Consider the following 16,570-nt stretch of genomic DNA (forward strand, 5'->3'; position numbering starts at 1 on the left):
GTAGTTTCATAATTATCATTTCTAGATTGTTGCACAGTCTCATCTGATTTCACTAATATCCACCAGGGAGTGAAATCTGCAACAAAAGTTTTTTGGGGGGGTTGTTTGTAGCTTAGATACCTAAAATGCCTCTTCACATTGTATGTACCTCCTGATCCACAGCATCGTGGTTGTCTCTTAACAGCACTCTATGAACAGAGCCATGACTACTTGAAATATCTTTGTATTGAAGGCGAGGAATGTTTAATGATGCATTTAATGGGCTATTTTTGTTTATGTAAAACAAATGGATGTTAGCTCCCTGAGAAGCACCCGGGGGAATCCCTGTGACCGCGTGGGTTTCTTCCGGCTGCTCCGGTTTCCTCCCACATCTCCAAGACGTGCAGGATTGTAGGTTCATTGGCCCTCTGTAAATTAGTGATTAATTTGCGAAACTGGGATTACACAGGACTGGTGTGAATGGGTGATCTATTGTTTCTATGCTGCATCTCTAAACTAAGCATGGACAAGTTGGGTTGAAGGGCCTGTTTCCGTGCTGCATCTCTAAACTAAACTAAACCTAGCATGGATGAGCTGGCCTGAAAGGCCTGTTTCCGTGCTCTACCACTCCATGACTAAGTCATTTCTGATCTTTCTTTTCAGGTCACCGACCGTCAGCTGGCAGAGAGGCTGCGGAATACGCCCGAGGGTTTCTCCCGCACGGATGTCCAGTTGGTGGTGGTTCCCGTGCTGACAGTCATCACCTCCTACCATGTTTACTTGGACCAGACCAAGCAGGTAGTTAACAAGATCCAAGATGGCGCCCATCCCAGGCAACTCTTTGTGTGCTAGTCACAGAGGTGGATCTGCTATCACGCATTACAACCGCTCCACTTAAATCTCTACAGCAACATTTCTTACTTTAACTGTGATCTTAATATTCACGTTATTCCCTTTATCATGTATCTGTACACTGCGGATGGCTCAATTGTAATCATGTATTGTCTTTCTGCTGACTGGTCAGCAGGCAACAAAAGCTTTTCACTGTACCTCAGTACACGTAACAATAAACTAAACTACAGATATGGTTTAACGGAGAAACAACGACCTGCAGATAGAGTCATACAGTGTGGAAGCAGGCCCTTCGGCCCAACTTCCCCCACCGACCAACATGCTCCATCTACACTACCCACCTTTGGCCCTAACAGACTGGACTGTCCTGTCCATGTACCTGTCCAATTTTTAAAAAAAATGTTACGATAATGCCTGCCTCAACTACCTTCCCCTGCAGCTCGTTCTGTGTACCCACCACCCCATGTGTGTAAAAAAAAGTTGCCTCTTGGGTTCCTATTAAATCATTCCTCCCCTCACCTTAAACCTATGGTCCTGTTTCTTGATTCTCCTACTCTGGGTAAAATACTCTGTGCATTTACTCCATCTATTCCTCTCATAATCTTGTACACTTCCATAAGATCACCCCTCAGGTTTACATGCTGGTTTCCATAGTCTGAAGAAGAGTCTCGGCCCGAACCGTCATCTATATATTTTCCAGAGATGCCGCCTAACCCACTGCATTACGCACAGTGAGGTTTAAAACAAAAATAATTATTTTTATATGTATATGTGCATATATATATATAGATTTTCCACACACGGAGCGCACACACACACACACACACGTCTGAAGAAGGGTGGCAACCCAAATTGTCACCTATTCATTATCTCCAGAGATGCTGCTTGACCTGCAGAGTTACTCCAGCATTTTGTGTCTATCTTTGGTATAAACCAGCATCTGCAGTGACTCTTTATTACATTATGTTATGTTATTTAGTTTGATATCTCCTTCTGTAAGTATAAGAAAATAACTGCAGATGCTGGCATGAATCGAAGGTATTTATTCACAAAATGCTGGAGTAACTCAGCAGATCAGGCAGCATCTCGGGAGAGAAGGAATGGGTGACGTTTCGGGTCGAGACCCTTCCTTCTGTAAGTAACTCACTGCTTTTATGGAATTAGGAAGGAGAATGGGGTTAGGAGAGATAGATCAGCCATGATTGAATGGCGAAGTAGACTTGATGGGCCAAATGGCCTAATTCTACTCCTATCCCTTATGACCTTTTTGCATACATAAGATTCTATAAACTAATAATAGTCCTTGACTCTGAAATCTGATGCAGTTCAGTTTTGAAATGAATGGTTTGATGAGGAATACATCAATTAAATTTTAGTTGCGATGATAGGTTGACCCCAAGCTAATGTTAATTCTGGAGGCACAAGGAACTGCAGTTGCTAGCTTACAAATAAAAAGAGACAAAATGCTCAAGTAACTGAGTGGGTTAGGCAGGTTCTCCAAGAACATAGAAATATAGAAAATAGGTGCAGGAGTAGGCCATTCGGCCCTTTGAGCCAGCACCACCATTCAATATAATCATGGCTGATCATCCAAAATCAGTACCCCGTTCCTGCTTTCTCCCCATATCCCTTGATTCCGTTAGTCCTAAGAGCTATATCTAACTCTCTCTAAAACACATCCAGTGAATTGGCCTCCACAGCCTTGTGGCAGAGAATTCCACAGATTCACAACTCTCTGGGTAAAAAGGTATTTCCTCATCTCAGTCCTAAATGGCCTACCCCTTATTCTTAAACAGTGACCCCCCTGGTTCTGGACTCCCCCAACATGGGGTACATTGTTCCTGCATCTAGCCTGTCCAATCCACTCATTTCAAAACTGAACTGCAGTCGATTAAATGTCGTTGTTATATCCTTATGAGCACGTCATTATTCTGAGGTTCCAAACTAAACATTGTTCTTTTATGTTTTGAATAGCGTGAGTTTGTTCATTGCCTCGATACCGGGCTGATCTATCGATGTGCCAAGCAATGTGTGGTGACCTTGACCATGTGCATCATCGAGATGCCCGAAATCATGGTGAAGCTGCTACCGGGCATCATCCTCAAACTGACCCACATCTCTGCCACGCTCACCATGGCCATTCCCATGCTGGAGTTCTTATCAAGTAAGGATATCTGGATATTTCATCAGATCACAAGCAAGTTTAGTTCAGTTTCATTTAGAAATACAGCATGGAAACAGGCCTTTCAGCACACCGAGTCCCCGCCGGCCAGTAATACCCACGCATTTGCACGATCCTACACAATAGGGACAGTTTTTACCGAAGCCAATTAACCTACAAACCTGTACATCTTTGGAGTGTGGGAGGAAACTGGAGCATCCATTGGTCACGGGGAGAATGTACAACTCCATGCAGACAGTACCCATAGTCAGGATCAAACCCAGCACTGCGGAGCTGTAAGATAGCAACTCTATTGGAATGTGAGAGAGTGGCAGACTGACTATTCCTGTAACAATTGACTAGGGCAGCACAGTGCCGGGGCTGGTGGAGCTGCTGCCTCATGGCGCCAAAGATCAAAACATGTCCTTTGGCCCAATTTGCCCAAAGTTCGGCCGACCTCCATTGCTGGTCTGTGTGGAGTTTGCACGTTCTCCCAGTGACCGTTTGAGTTTCCTTGGGGTGCTCCAGTCTCCTCCAACACTCCAAGGACTTACAGGTTTGCAGGTTAATTGGCTTTCATAAAAGTGTAAATTGTCCCTAGTTTGTAGGACAGTGCTGGTGCACGGGGAGATCGCTGGCCGACATGGGCTCAGTGGGCCGAAAGACCTGTTTCCACATTGTTTCTCTAAAGTCTAAAGTTTGTCTAAATAATAAGTCTACACTGTATTATGTGAACTGTATCGCTGGATGTGGAGATGAGTTGGCATGCGGAGGCAATGTACCATGTGTTCTGGTGATTTGTCTACTCTCTTTGGGCTTCTAACAGTGTTGTTTCACAGTTGACTATTGGGAGAGGGTGCATCAAGGGTGTTAAAGGGAGAAGGCAGGAGAATGGGGTTGAGAGGGAAAGATAGATCAGCCTGGGTTGAACGTCGGAGTATTCGATGGACCAAATGGCCTAATTCTTCTCCTATGACTTATGAACTTATTTTCAAATCCTGCACTGTATCTCATGGGACTTGGGACAATCAATCTGTCATCTCCTTTCCAGTGCTGGACAGTGGTTCTCAATGTCCATCAAAGATAGACACAAAGTACTGGAGTAACTCAGAGCGTCAGACAGCATCCCGGGAGAAAAGATGACATTTCGAACGAAACCCTCCTTCAGACCTATTCCTTTTCTCCAGAGATGTTGCCTGACCTGTTAAGTTCCTCCAGCACTTTGTGTCTATCTTCGGTATAAACCAACATCTACAGTTCCTTCCTACTCTCAATGTCCGCAACCTCTCTCTTGTCTGTGGAGTGTTTCGGTAACCGATCACAAACTCATCTTAATTGCGTTGTAAAACCTCCTGGAAATAAGTAGTGATGGTAGTCTTGGAAAACCCAGTAAAAATGTGCAGTGGTGTTGGTCTTGAAATTCCGTGAGTTAACAGAAGAATTAAAGTATGTGTTCTCTTGCAGCCTTGGTGAGACTTCCTCCTCTCTATGCCAACTTTGTGGCAGAACAGTATGTCAGTGTGTTTGCCATATCGTTGCCGTACACTAACCCTTTCAAGTGAGTATTTACTTTGTTTAAAAAAAAACCTATATAAGCTTAAGTTTTTAAAGTTGTCATTTCTTATTTGTAGCTTTTAATTTATTTTCCAAGTCTACTTCAGGCCCAGGATATCTCCACAAGGGTTTCTCAGGCGGTGATTTAGGTCCACCAAATCTTCACCCATAAGGTCAGGATGCACAGAGTCTTTTGCCCAGAGTAGGGGAATCGAGAACCAGAGGACATAGGTTTAAGGTGAAGGGGGAAAGATTTAATAAGCATCTGAAGTAACCTTTTCCCACACAGGGTGATGGGTGCATGGAACTAGCTGCCAGAGGAGGTAGTTGAGGCAAGGACTATTGCAACATTTAAGAAACAATTAGACAGGTACTTGGATAGGATAGGTTTAGAGGAATATGGGCCAACAGGAGGTGGAATTAATGTAGATGGGACATGTGGGTCAGTGTGGGCAAATTGGGCCAAAGGACATGTTTCCACACTATATGACTCTATGAGTCTAACTGGGAAGGTTCACTATTGGGGTTACGTTTTTGGTTCAATTTGCAATTCATTGTAAATGAAGGAGCCTGTGCCAAAATGCACCAAGGTCTGGACAATGCTCAATGGTTCAATGGTGCTTTTACAGGTGCTCCCAGACTAACGATGCTTCGACGTACAATATTTCGACTTTACAATGGTGCAAACTCTGGGCAACGGCAGCGACCCATAGCTCGCTTCCAGCCACGTGATCAGGTGTATTTAAATGCATGTTGACGATATTTTCGGTTTCCGATGGGTTTATCGGAACGTAACCCCATTGTAAGTTGAGGAGCACCTGTATTGTCACATATGCGATGCGCAAACGCACAGTGAAATTCTTTCCTTGCCATCAGTCCAGTTGAGTATTGCCATCACCAAGCACATCCCCGATCAGCGTGTACAGGAATAGTCCACGGATCCCGCATGCAAGAGGCTCCATGTTTTGGTGCCATTTCCAAAGTCTAGTCGGTGCTCTTGTTGTTATGAGCGTTGCCCATCCAGACAAGCCCCAGGCTGCTGCGGGTGTCCAGCTGTCGCCTTCCTTGGACGTGCAGGTCGACCAGCGAACTGATGTCCCTCTCCTCGCCCGTCCACCTTTGTTCCCGGGGGGCACGTCGCGCAGCTGACAACGAGTGTGCGGCAGGCTAGACCCTGGTTCCCTCCCCTCCTACCAGCCTCGCTCCTTGTCCTTCGCTTCAGACTTGGACTGATGAGAGGTAAGTAACATATGCAACACACATAATGCCCATTTCTAACTTAACAATCAACCTAACGCAGGCAGATCAGACTAGCGTAGATGGGGCATGTTGGTCGGCTTGGGCCCGCTGGCTGACTTGTATGTTTGTTTAAATACCAAAGATTATTTTGGATTTAGTTTGTGATCTATTGTTGTGGAATACCAAAATGGACTTTGCAGCATTAACAATGGGGTGTCTCTTAGGAAATTGTTATTTCAAATTATTATTTATATTTAAGATCAGATTGCACTGTTGTTGTTCTGTTTTTCTTAGATTCAACCAATATATAGTGTCCCTAGCACACCACGTCATAGCCATGTGGTTTATTCGGTGTCGGCTTGTGTTCAGGAAGGACTTTGTGCGATACATTACAAAAGTAAGATTCTTCAATGGTTCAGTAGTTCCATGGTACTTTATTGTCACATGTACTGAGGTACAGTGAAATGCATTTTTGCATACAGCTCAGTACAAGTATTGCTATACATAAGCACATCTTAGATACAGTACAAGTGTATAGAAATAGTAGACTGAGACAGTATACAAGAGTTGCCAAGTTGGGCGCCATTTTCTAGTCCCCGCTGATGTAAGTGTAGAGTTCTTAAACTGACCATGAAGGCCCGTTGTTGTGGCAGCTTTGCAAGGTCGGCCTGGACAGGTGCAACCATTGGTATCCTCCACTGCTGCTCTACCGCTCAGTACAGCTGCAGATCGCATGCGATCCAAGCGTTTGGCCTCTTAGAGCAGCGCCCGAAGCAGCCGATCCCCAGGCTGATGCAGGGCCTCCAGGGGCCCTCTCCATCGTCGAGGTGCACTGCACTGCACTGGCTTCTGCAGCAAATCTGCTTTCCAGCCCTCTGTTCCTTGGGTCCGGGTTTCTATTTCTAGAGTGAAGTCTCCCTTGTTATTCAGTCCATATAGTTTCCCAAATGAAATGCTATTTTCATAAAATTGGCAAATATACCAATGCATTTTGATTTTGGAAAGAGAAACTGCCTCCATGCCGTTGACGAGTGCTAGAAAACTTTTTCTGCTCATTCCACAATTCCCTCAAAAATTCAGCCAACATAATCAAAGACTTGTCCCACCCTGGTCATTCCTCTTTCTCCCTGCTCCTCTCAGGCAAAAGACACAGTAGCTTGAAAGCACCCACCACCAGACTCAGGAACAGCTTTGCCCCCTCTGTTATTAGTCTTCTGAATGGTCCTTCCATAAGCTAGGGTACTGTCCATTTCACCCCTACTCCATTGTGGAATTGGACTTTGTCTTTAGAACTGAAGCGCTACAATGCTGAGAACTATATTCTGCATTCTACATCTTTCCCTTTGCTCTACCTATCTGTAGATTAGTGTAACGGTGTCACTCATGTTATGTGTCATGCTTTTGTAGTTACGCCCCTTTAGCTTTTGAGTGACCGCTGCCTGGGTGATTCCGGTTAGTGTAAGTGCAACGTGCAGGCGTGAGGTCATGCTTGCTATGTAGTTAATAAAGTCTTTGGATCATTATCTAGGTGTACGGCTTCTGTTATTATACAGTCAACACAACACTATCATACTTGTGTTTGATTTGATTGTATTTATCTGTAGTATTATTTTTTTATCTGTTGGATAGCATGCAAAGCAGAGCTTTTCACTGTTCCTTGGTACACGTGACAATAATAAATGTGAACATCGTAATCAAGATTTGAATTTAATTAGTCTTTGTACCTTATATTTTTGTTTTTTTCTAAACATTAAACAAGGGTCTCCGATCAAATGCCTTGCTACCTTTTGAGGACACACACGAACCCAGCAGCTTTCGAGCTCGTAGCACAAGCTTAAACGAAAGACCATTCAAAAGGTAGGTCACCCTCCAGAGAAGGGAGCATACTTTTAGCATAATTTCTCACCCAGCAAGAAGCCCACATGTAAACCATAATATAAAAGGTTGAGCTTTGATGTGTTCAATTGGCTTTTAACTTTGCTAGTGGAGCATAAAATGGGGATATGTCGATCTGCTACTTCCTATTGCATTGCTGTTCAGCAAGCTGATAATTTTCTATTAGGCTGCCTAGCTGATCCATAAATCATCCTTTCTGTTTAGATTTTGTACTTGCATAAGAGCTTGTTTACATTTAAACATGGACATTTAGGGCGGCATAGTGGTGCAGCGGTAGAGCTGCAACCTTACAGCGCCAGAGACCTGGCTTTGACCCTGACTACAGGCATTGTCTGTACACAGTTTGGAATTTCTCCTTGTGACCGTGAGGGTTTTCTCCGGGTGCTCTGGTTTTGTTCCAAATTTTAAAGAAGTGCAGTTTTGTAGGTTAATTGGCTCCTGTAAACTCTCCCTAGCTTGTTGGATAGAATTAGTGTATGGCTGATTGCTGGCTGCCCGTCGCAGACTTAGTGGGCAGAAGGGCCTGTTTCCACGCCGTATTTCTACACTAAAGTAAACTAAACTAAATTCTAATCCAATTTGGTTCAGATGGTATTGGAGATTTGGGGACCCTGAGATTTGCTGCCATGGGTTTGTTTGAAGAATCCAGCTGGCATTTGTGGAGTCAAATTGCCCTTTGCAAAGTCGCTTTGGAAAAGTACCTGCTACTCTATAGTGTTGCTTTCCTTTCCCTGGCACAAACCAGCTTGGGGAGGTGGATGAAGGGGTCCTTGCATGACATTTTATATTTGCACAATGGTTAATGCAGAGCATGAACATTGTACAGTAGTGTTGGACGTGATTGGCTTGATTTATTTTACTTGGATTCCTCATAGCTGGCAGAATGAAGATTCTTAAATCTTTTAGCCCAGACCGAACATTTTTATGTACCTTTTTATAATTTTCAGTCCCAAGCCTAGCTGCAGAATAGTAGAAAAGATCATAAGACATAGGAGCAGTATTAGGCCATTTGGCCCATTGAGTCTGCTCTGCCATTCGATCATGGCTGATCTATCTTTCCCTCTCAACCCCATTCTCCTGGCTTTTCCCCGAAAAATGTGATGCCCTTACCAATCAAGAACCTTTCAATCTCTGCTTTAAAAATACCCAAAGACTTGAACTCCACAGCCGTCTATGGCACAGTGGCGCAGCGGTAGAGCTACTGCCCCACAGCGCCAGAGACCTGGTTCAATGCGAACTATGGGTGCTGTCTGTGCAGAGTTTGTACATTCTCCCTGTGATCGCGTGGGTTTTCTCCGGGTGCTCCAGGTTTCCTCCCAAGTCCCAAAGACGTGTAGGTTTGTAAATGGATTGGCTTGTGAATTGCCCGAGTGTGTCGGATGCAAAAGTAGGGTAACATAGAATTAGTGTACGGGTGATCGATGGTCGGTGTGGACTCGGAGGGCCGAAGGGACTGTTTCCACTCTATATCTCTAAATAAAGAACCCATCTTTCTCCACTTTAAAAATACCCATTGGTTTACCCTCCATATCTGTTTCACCACCCTCTGGCTGAAGAAATTCATGTGCAAACAAAGGTTGTGCAGACGGCCCGTTTTCTGATTTGTGTGCATGTTAGAGTTGGTTTCTGGTCACGAAGGCCAATGGCTGCTACACAATGGCAAGCACCCTCACTGTGGCTGATCTTCCCTGATTGGATTCTCCCATCACATCCTCCTACTTTGATGTCGGTGTTTATGCATTTTACTCAAATTGAAACCTGTGCTTTCTTTTATTTTTCTAGCTTGGTATAAATCGTATATGTAGTTGCACTGTACATGATTTATTTAGTGCTCAAGTGGTCAGATGTTTAAGGTTGGAATATCGGCATCCGAAAGTTGAAATTAAAGAATATTTTAAACTGTAAATTCACACCATTATTCCAGATCTGCTTTCACACTGAATTACTTTATTAGTGTTCAGAGTCAAGAATCAAGAGAGTCAATAATGTTTTATTGTCAAATGTCCCAGATAGAACAAAGAAATTCTTACTTGCAGCAGCACAACAGAATAGGTAAACATTGTACCCTGTAAACAATATAATAAACGAGGAAAAAATAGGTATTGGGTTTAAAGCCCATTTACTATCCAATGTGGCTAAAATATAAAGAACAAACCTTACTGCAGAAAATGCAATGGGTGCCGAGGATAGAAGTTCTCTACTCTCTGATGAGAATTCTGCAGCTCTTTGTACCCTTCCATACCTCTCGTTTCCCTCTCCCCTGACTCTCAGTCTGAAGAAGGGTCTCGACCCGAAACGTCACCCATTCCTTCTACCAGAGATGCTGCCTCTCCCGCTGAGTTACTCCAGCAATTTTGTGTCTATCTTTGGTGTAAACCAGCACCTGCATGTCCTCCATGTTCCCAGCATATCCATAAGATTATGGACTCAGTGAATGATATTTGAATATGTTGAAATATGCCAAAATATGTCTTGAAATATGTTGAACTTTCATCTCATTTCTTACTGTAAGATCATAAGTTCTAGGAGCAGAATTAGGCCAATTGGCCTGTCAAGTCTATTCCATCGTGGCTGATCTATCTTTCCCTCTCAACCCCACTCCCTTGCCCTCGCCCCATAACCCCTGACACCCTTATTAATCAAGAATCTGTCAATCTCAGCCTTAAAAATATCCATTGACAGCGTCCACAGCCGTCTGTAGCAATGAATTCCACAGATTCACCACCCTCTGACTAAAGAAATTCCTCCTCATCTCCTGTCTAAAGGTAGGATGATTTTTTTTAAACCCATATATTATGGCCAAATTAATCCTTACTAAATTAAAGAAGGCACTTCAATAAAATAATCTATTCAGGCATGACGGACAGTATCCCTGAGTGTTAGTTCATATATTCAGCACTTTCATTAATCTCCTCTCCAACAGTCAAGAATTGATGACTTTAAGGGAGCAGTCAATTCTTAAACTTGAAGATTTAGATTGGCTATGTAAGAATTGTTTATAGTTGTATTTCATTTTTGTAAAGCTCCCGATGGAATTATCAGCTCTCTCTGATAATCTGTATTTCAGAAAGTTGTTGTCAAACTCTGAAATGCCATTCCAACCTTAAGTGCATGCGTTGCTTTTTCTGCCAATTGTTTGTAAATGTAGCAGGAGTTATAGAAGTTTATGTTCTGTAGCGTATAAGCTGTTTGATCTAATTTGCTATTTTATCATCTTCCAGATTTTGTTTAAAGCTTTGAAGTTGTTCTTTTTTTTTTCCTTCCCCCCCCCCCTTACTCCCTCCCTCCCTTTTATTCTTCTGTGCTGGTGTTTGTTTTCTTCACTTTACTTGCCCGGGAACCTTTTCCCTGCTCTGTGACCTGACCATCAACTCCTTTTCCTCCCAAATGGCGTCTTTCCTACCTGCGGTGTCTTTGGGCTGTGCTGGTAGCTTGCGAGGCTCAAAGCCCCAAAAGCCAGGCTTGAATAGTTCCCAAATTAAAGATATGAAAGACCTATCGGCAGTCGAGGCCTTCCGGTCCCGAAGCATCAGTGTCTCAGAACACGCAGTCCGAAGGTAGAGGCAATACTGGAGCCTTTGCTCCACAGAGTTTCTTTTTTGGGGTTTCTGCATGCTGGGATGCTTGCATGACTTAGTTTTTAGACTCTTCGTCGAAAAGTACAATTTGCCATTTTCCACGGGAATATTGATATGAATTACTACTGTATTCAGGAGCATAAATATTGGTCAGTGGTTGTCTTTCAAGAATTCTGCTTTCCATCTCTCAATTGGTGAATGTGCGATTGATGGTCAGCATCGTCTCAGTGGGCTGAAGGGCCTGTTTCCATGCTGTATCTTTCAATCACAAGGCACTGCAGATGCTGGTTTACAACAAAAGACGCAAAGTGCTGGAGTAACTCAGAGGCTTAGGCAGCATCTGTGGAGAGCATGGATAGGTCACGTTGTCTTTCCATGTTTTCCAGAGCTGCTTCACCCTGGAGTCCACCCTTCCTATTGTCACCTATTGTCGGCCCTGTTTTGTTCTGGCCTTTTCTCGCCTCCAATTCCCCCCCATCTCTATCTTTCAGGCAGAAGAAGGGTTAAAACCCGAAACGTCACCTATTCCTTTTCTCCAGGGATGCTGCCTGAACTGCTGAGTTACTCCAGCACTTTGTATCTTTTCAATTAAAAAATATATATTCCCCAAGTGAAAATGTTTGTGTCCGATAGGGATGTGCTGATTGTCCTAAACACTTCTGTGGTATTTAAGAGATAATTTAAACCCTTTTACAATTCTGGGGCACTCCTGAGCAATTTTTTAGTACTTTTTGAAATGTTATCACAATTATGTTGCAGGGAAGTGCAGTAACTGTTGAGGAAACAGAGCCAATCCTATTTGTTCCAAAGAATCCATGGGTTATTGAGTGAATAAGGTATAATGAGCGGAACGGTGGCACAACTGGTAGAGCTTCTGCTTCACAGCACCAGAGATCCAGGTTCGATACTGCCCTCAGGTGCTGTCTGTGTAGAGTTTGCATGTTCTCCCTGTGACCATGTGGTTGGGTTTTGTTAAATGGAAACATAGGGTTTCCATTGTCACATCCTGCAAAAAGGAACTGGAACTAGATTTTGAAGGCCTTTGAAATTGTGTAACTACCATTAATCGATGTTTGGCACATTGTTTGTCTAACGACGTAACATGCTTGCAATGTTGGCACTTGAAACTGGCGTTAACTGACACAAATTGGCTCCGTTCTGATCATTGTTGACCGTTCTATTTTCTTGCCTCGATCCCATATTCCTTGCTTGCCTTCTGTTCCAAGAAATCAATCAAGCTTTGACCATTGGCCACAGTCCTCTGCCAATTCCTGAGACACGCAATCCTTTGCATGACAGTATTGCTTCTCATTTCTGGCTCAAATGACACATCCATGCTGATTGTGGGAGTTGTTATTTAAGATCAGCCGTTCCTTTAACTCTGTTGCAGACATGGATTATTTTGTAAATCATCTTTGTAATGTAAGACTTGCAGTTACAAACTCTGCAACAAGAAGCTGATCTTTAAATTTGATCAGTTACACTTAAGACGAGGACACTGATTAGAAGCTACTTGAGACCACTCCTGAAATATGCATCTGAAAAGTTCTTAATAAAAATGTCAGCCGTTGTATGTCACCTTTACCCACTAGTCATTGAACATCTTGCCAGTGCCAGGCTGGTGAGGGCGTGTCTTATTTAAACAATCTTTGATTCTTTTTGCGATGCGGCTTGATAAAAATTAATGTTACATGTTCAACAAATATAGGAGGTCATGTTACAGTTATATAAGATTTTGGTGAGGCAACATTTAGAGTATTGTGTTCAGTTTTGGTCGCCATGTTATAAAAAAGATGTTGTCCAGTTGAAAAAGGTTCAGAGAAGATTTACCAGGTTGTTGCCAGGACTTGAGGGATTGAGATATAGGAAGAGTTTGAGCAGGCTAGGGCTTTATTCCTTGGAGTGCTGGAAGATGAGGGGTGATCTTATGGAGGGTGTACAAAATCATGAGAGGAATAGATCGGGGCAACACCCAGCCTTTTGCCTGGAGTAGGGGAATCGAGAACCATAGGACATAGGTTTAAGGTGAGGGGGGAAAATTTTAATGGCAACCTGAGAGGTAACTGTTTTACACAAAGGGAGGTAGGTGTATGGAACAAGCTGCCGGAGGTACTATTGCAATGTTTAAGAAACATTTAGACAGGTACATGAATAGGATAGAGAAATATGGGACAAAAGCAGGTGGAATTAGAGTAGATGGGGAATGTTGGTCAGCGTGGACAAGTTGGGCTGAAGGGGTTGTTTTCGCACTGTATGACCCCTATCGAGGATACTAGAGCATATGGTTATATTACTGGATAAGCAGCTTGTTTATATCATTGATTGGAGATGAGAGTTTGAATTGTACTAAGCAGGTAGTATATCAATATTTAAAAGACATTTGGACAGGTACATGGAGAGGAAAGGTTTAGAGGGATATGGGCCAAATGTGGACAGGTGTGGAGTTTGCACATTCTCCCTGTGACCTTGTGGGTTTCCTCCTGGTGCCCCGGTTTCCTCTTGCATCCCAAAAGACATGCGAGTTTGTAGGTTAATTGGCCTCTTTATATTGCCTCTAGCGTGTAGGGAGTGGATGCGAAAGTGGGTTAACATAGAACTGGTGTGAGCGTGTAATCATAAGGTCATACGTCATAAGGAATAGGAGTAGAGTTAGGCCATGCGGCCCATCAAGTCTACTCCGCCATTCAATCATGGCTGATGTATCTCTCCCTCCTAACTCCATTCCCCTGCCTTCTCCCCATAACCTCTGACACCTGTACTAATCAAGAATCTAGCCATTTCTGCCTTAAAAATATCCACTGACGGGCTCCACAGCCTTCTGTGGCAAAAAAATCCACAGATTCACCACCCTCTGACTAAAGTATCGATGGTCGGTGTGGGCCAAAGGGCCTGTTTCCATGTTGTATCTGTAAACTAAACTCAACCATGACAGAATGATTGAAAGTCAATTCGGGATGGGTCATAAATACTGGCATTTCTAGTAATGTCTACAAATTAGGAATGAATTGCACAGATTTTTTTTTTAATGTTGGAATCGGGATTGAAATTCCCCCTGACAATAAAAGTTGGGAAACTTTGATTGAGAGTCATGCAGCGTAGAAACAGGCCCTTTGGCCCAACTTGCCCACACCGACCAACATGACCCATTTACACTAGTCCCACCTGCCTGCTTTTGGCCCATATTCCTCAAAACCTACCCTATCCATGTTTCTTATACATGGCGATAGTACCTGCCTCAACTACTTCCCCCTTCCATACACACACCACCCACCACCATTTCCTGTTCGTCCTTCAATCTCATTTAAAATAGTGGCTCAAAACCATGGGCGCTAAACCTATGGAGAGATGTTGGCTATTCTTGGATCTCGTAAAAGACAACCACTGACCACAGATTTTAATATAGCCACGTACCAACAATTCAGCTGTATCTTACTCTGGAAACGTAATATTAAAATAATATTGAATTGCTGTGTCCTGAATTTTTGAGGACTTGTAAATCTGCTTTAATTTGCGGTTAATCCTGGCTTGCTATATTATGTGATAATGCATCAAGTTACTGGCTGAGGGCAGAACGCTGGCACAGCGATAGACCTGCTGCCTTGCAGCGCCAGGTGACTACGGGTGCTATCTGTACAGTTTATACGTTCTCCCCGTGACCGGGTGGGTTTCTGCCGGCTGTTCTGGTTTCCTCGCACTCTCCACAACGTACAGGTTTGTAGGTTAATTGGCTTTGGTAAAAATTGTAAATTGTCCCTAGTGTGTAGGATAGTGCTAGTGTAACAGGGATCATTAGTCGGCACGGACTCGGTGGGCAGAAGGGCCTGCTTCCGCGCTGTATTGCTAAACCAAACTAAAACTTTCAAACATAGGATTCATTCAACCTATTACAATGATTGATAGAAAAATATCACAATTTTCAATGTTATACCTATTTGTAATGAAAGGTAATAAATGATCAAATGCAATCAATTTTGTAATTAATAGCTCAATTTTGCTAAGTAAATTTTTAGTATCACACTATGTTTACATAAGAAATACCTAATTTAACAATGGTTAGACTTGGTCTTTCTTATATCCGATAGTATTATTGGAATGTTGCAGTTTTTTGAAACCACGTCCTAGGTTGATCTCCTTTAAACTGATTCTGAAAAAGGTCGAAGCTTTGCTTTTAAAGAATAGTTTTGAAATCTTGTACAAGGGTACATTCTGAATGCATGCTTGAAATCACGCGAGAAAGATAAGTGCCATTGAGGGCAAGAGCAAATAGTTTGGTGGAGATTTCATTGCAATATGCTGGCTTTTGACCTGGGAACTTCTCATTCTAATAGAATGCAAACCTCTGTTACGAGTTCTAGTTTGGGATCGTCGGACGAGAATTCAATGGCAGATGCGGAAGACAGTCTAAAAACTGTGCACCTTGAACTTACCGAGACGTGTCTGGATATGATGGCTCGATACGTTTTCTCCAACTTCTCTGCTCTGCCTAAGAGGTTAGTATTTCCTCCACTAAAAAGTTGGTTAACCAGTTCCACAGTTCACAATTATATATCCCTCATGGGACCACATCGTTCCTAGCCAACAATCGGCCTCGCAGGGAACCTCCCTGCCGGACGCCATCTGATTTGTCCTGCTATTTTCTTGCTTCCAGTTCCTCCCACCACCCCCTGCAATCAGTCTGAAGAAAGGCGCCGACCCGAAGTGTCACTTATCCTTTTTCTCCAGAGATGCTGCCTGACCCGCTGAGTTACTCCCATCATTTTTTTGTTTTACGAAGTTCCATGTAAATAGGGTTATTATTGTCACTTGTATTGAGGTACAATGAAAAGATGCTATTTAACCAGACCAGATGATACAAGATATAATCCCGCACTTATGTCTTTGTTTTTTGGAAAGCAGCATCTGCAGTTCCTTGTTTCTGTATCCATCTATGACTTGCTAGGCTTTGCCCTGCCCTATCTCTCTTTTCCAGCTTTCTCCACCCTATTACAATCGGTCTGAAGAATGGCCCCAACCCGAAAAGCCTCCCATGTATTCTCTCCATAGGTGTTGCCTGACCTGCTAAATTACTCCAGCACATTTGTTAAGCTGCTTGTCTTCGTTCTATTGGATCTGCTGTGCAGTACCGGTGTTTTCCAATGGAGCATCTTGGATCACCAGAAATTCAAAAGGGAATTCAGATGATATTACCCAAGGAGTAATGAGAATGGGGTTGAGGAGAACGGTGTTGCTGCTTTTAGGGAGGAGCAAGAGAAGCATATGAGGAAGAATGAGATAGAGAGCCATGACTATAGATTTAGATAAGAAAAGGCTG

The 16,570-nt window shown here is 43.2% G+C and overlaps 1 protein-coding gene across 6 annotated transcripts in view; it reads left to right on the plus strand.

Moving 5' to 3' along the window:
* tsc2 (TSC complex subunit 2) overlaps nt 1-16,570 on the plus strand; it is a 91,492-nt gene that overhangs the window by 41,176 nt on the left and 33,746 nt on the right. For 3 of the 6 annotated variants that reach the window (XM_078418115.1, XM_078418117.1, XM_078418120.1), the window contains 7 exons: nt 643-777; nt 2,806-2,995; nt 4,457-4,550; nt 6,080-6,182; nt 7,545-7,642; nt 11,113-11,238; nt 15,588-15,749. In XM_078418115.1, coding sequence (XP_078274241.1) covers nt 643-777; nt 2,806-2,995; nt 4,457-4,550; nt 6,080-6,182; nt 7,545-7,642; nt 11,113-11,238; nt 15,588-15,749 — 908 coding nt within the window. The remainder of the gene's footprint in view (nt 1-642; nt 778-2,805; nt 2,996-4,456; nt 4,551-6,079; nt 6,183-7,544; nt 7,643-11,112; nt 11,239-15,587; nt 15,750-16,570) is intronic. The other 3 variants (XM_078418116.1, XM_078418118.1, XM_078418119.1) reach the window with 3 other exon arrangements.

This window comes from Rhinoraja longicauda, chromosome 21 (assembly GCF_053455715.1).
Source record: "Rhinoraja longicauda isolate Sanriku21f chromosome 21, sRhiLon1.1, whole genome shotgun sequence".
Classification (NCBI taxonomy): Eukaryota; Metazoa; Chordata; class Chondrichthyes; order Rajiformes; family Arhynchobatidae; genus Rhinoraja; species Rhinoraja longicauda.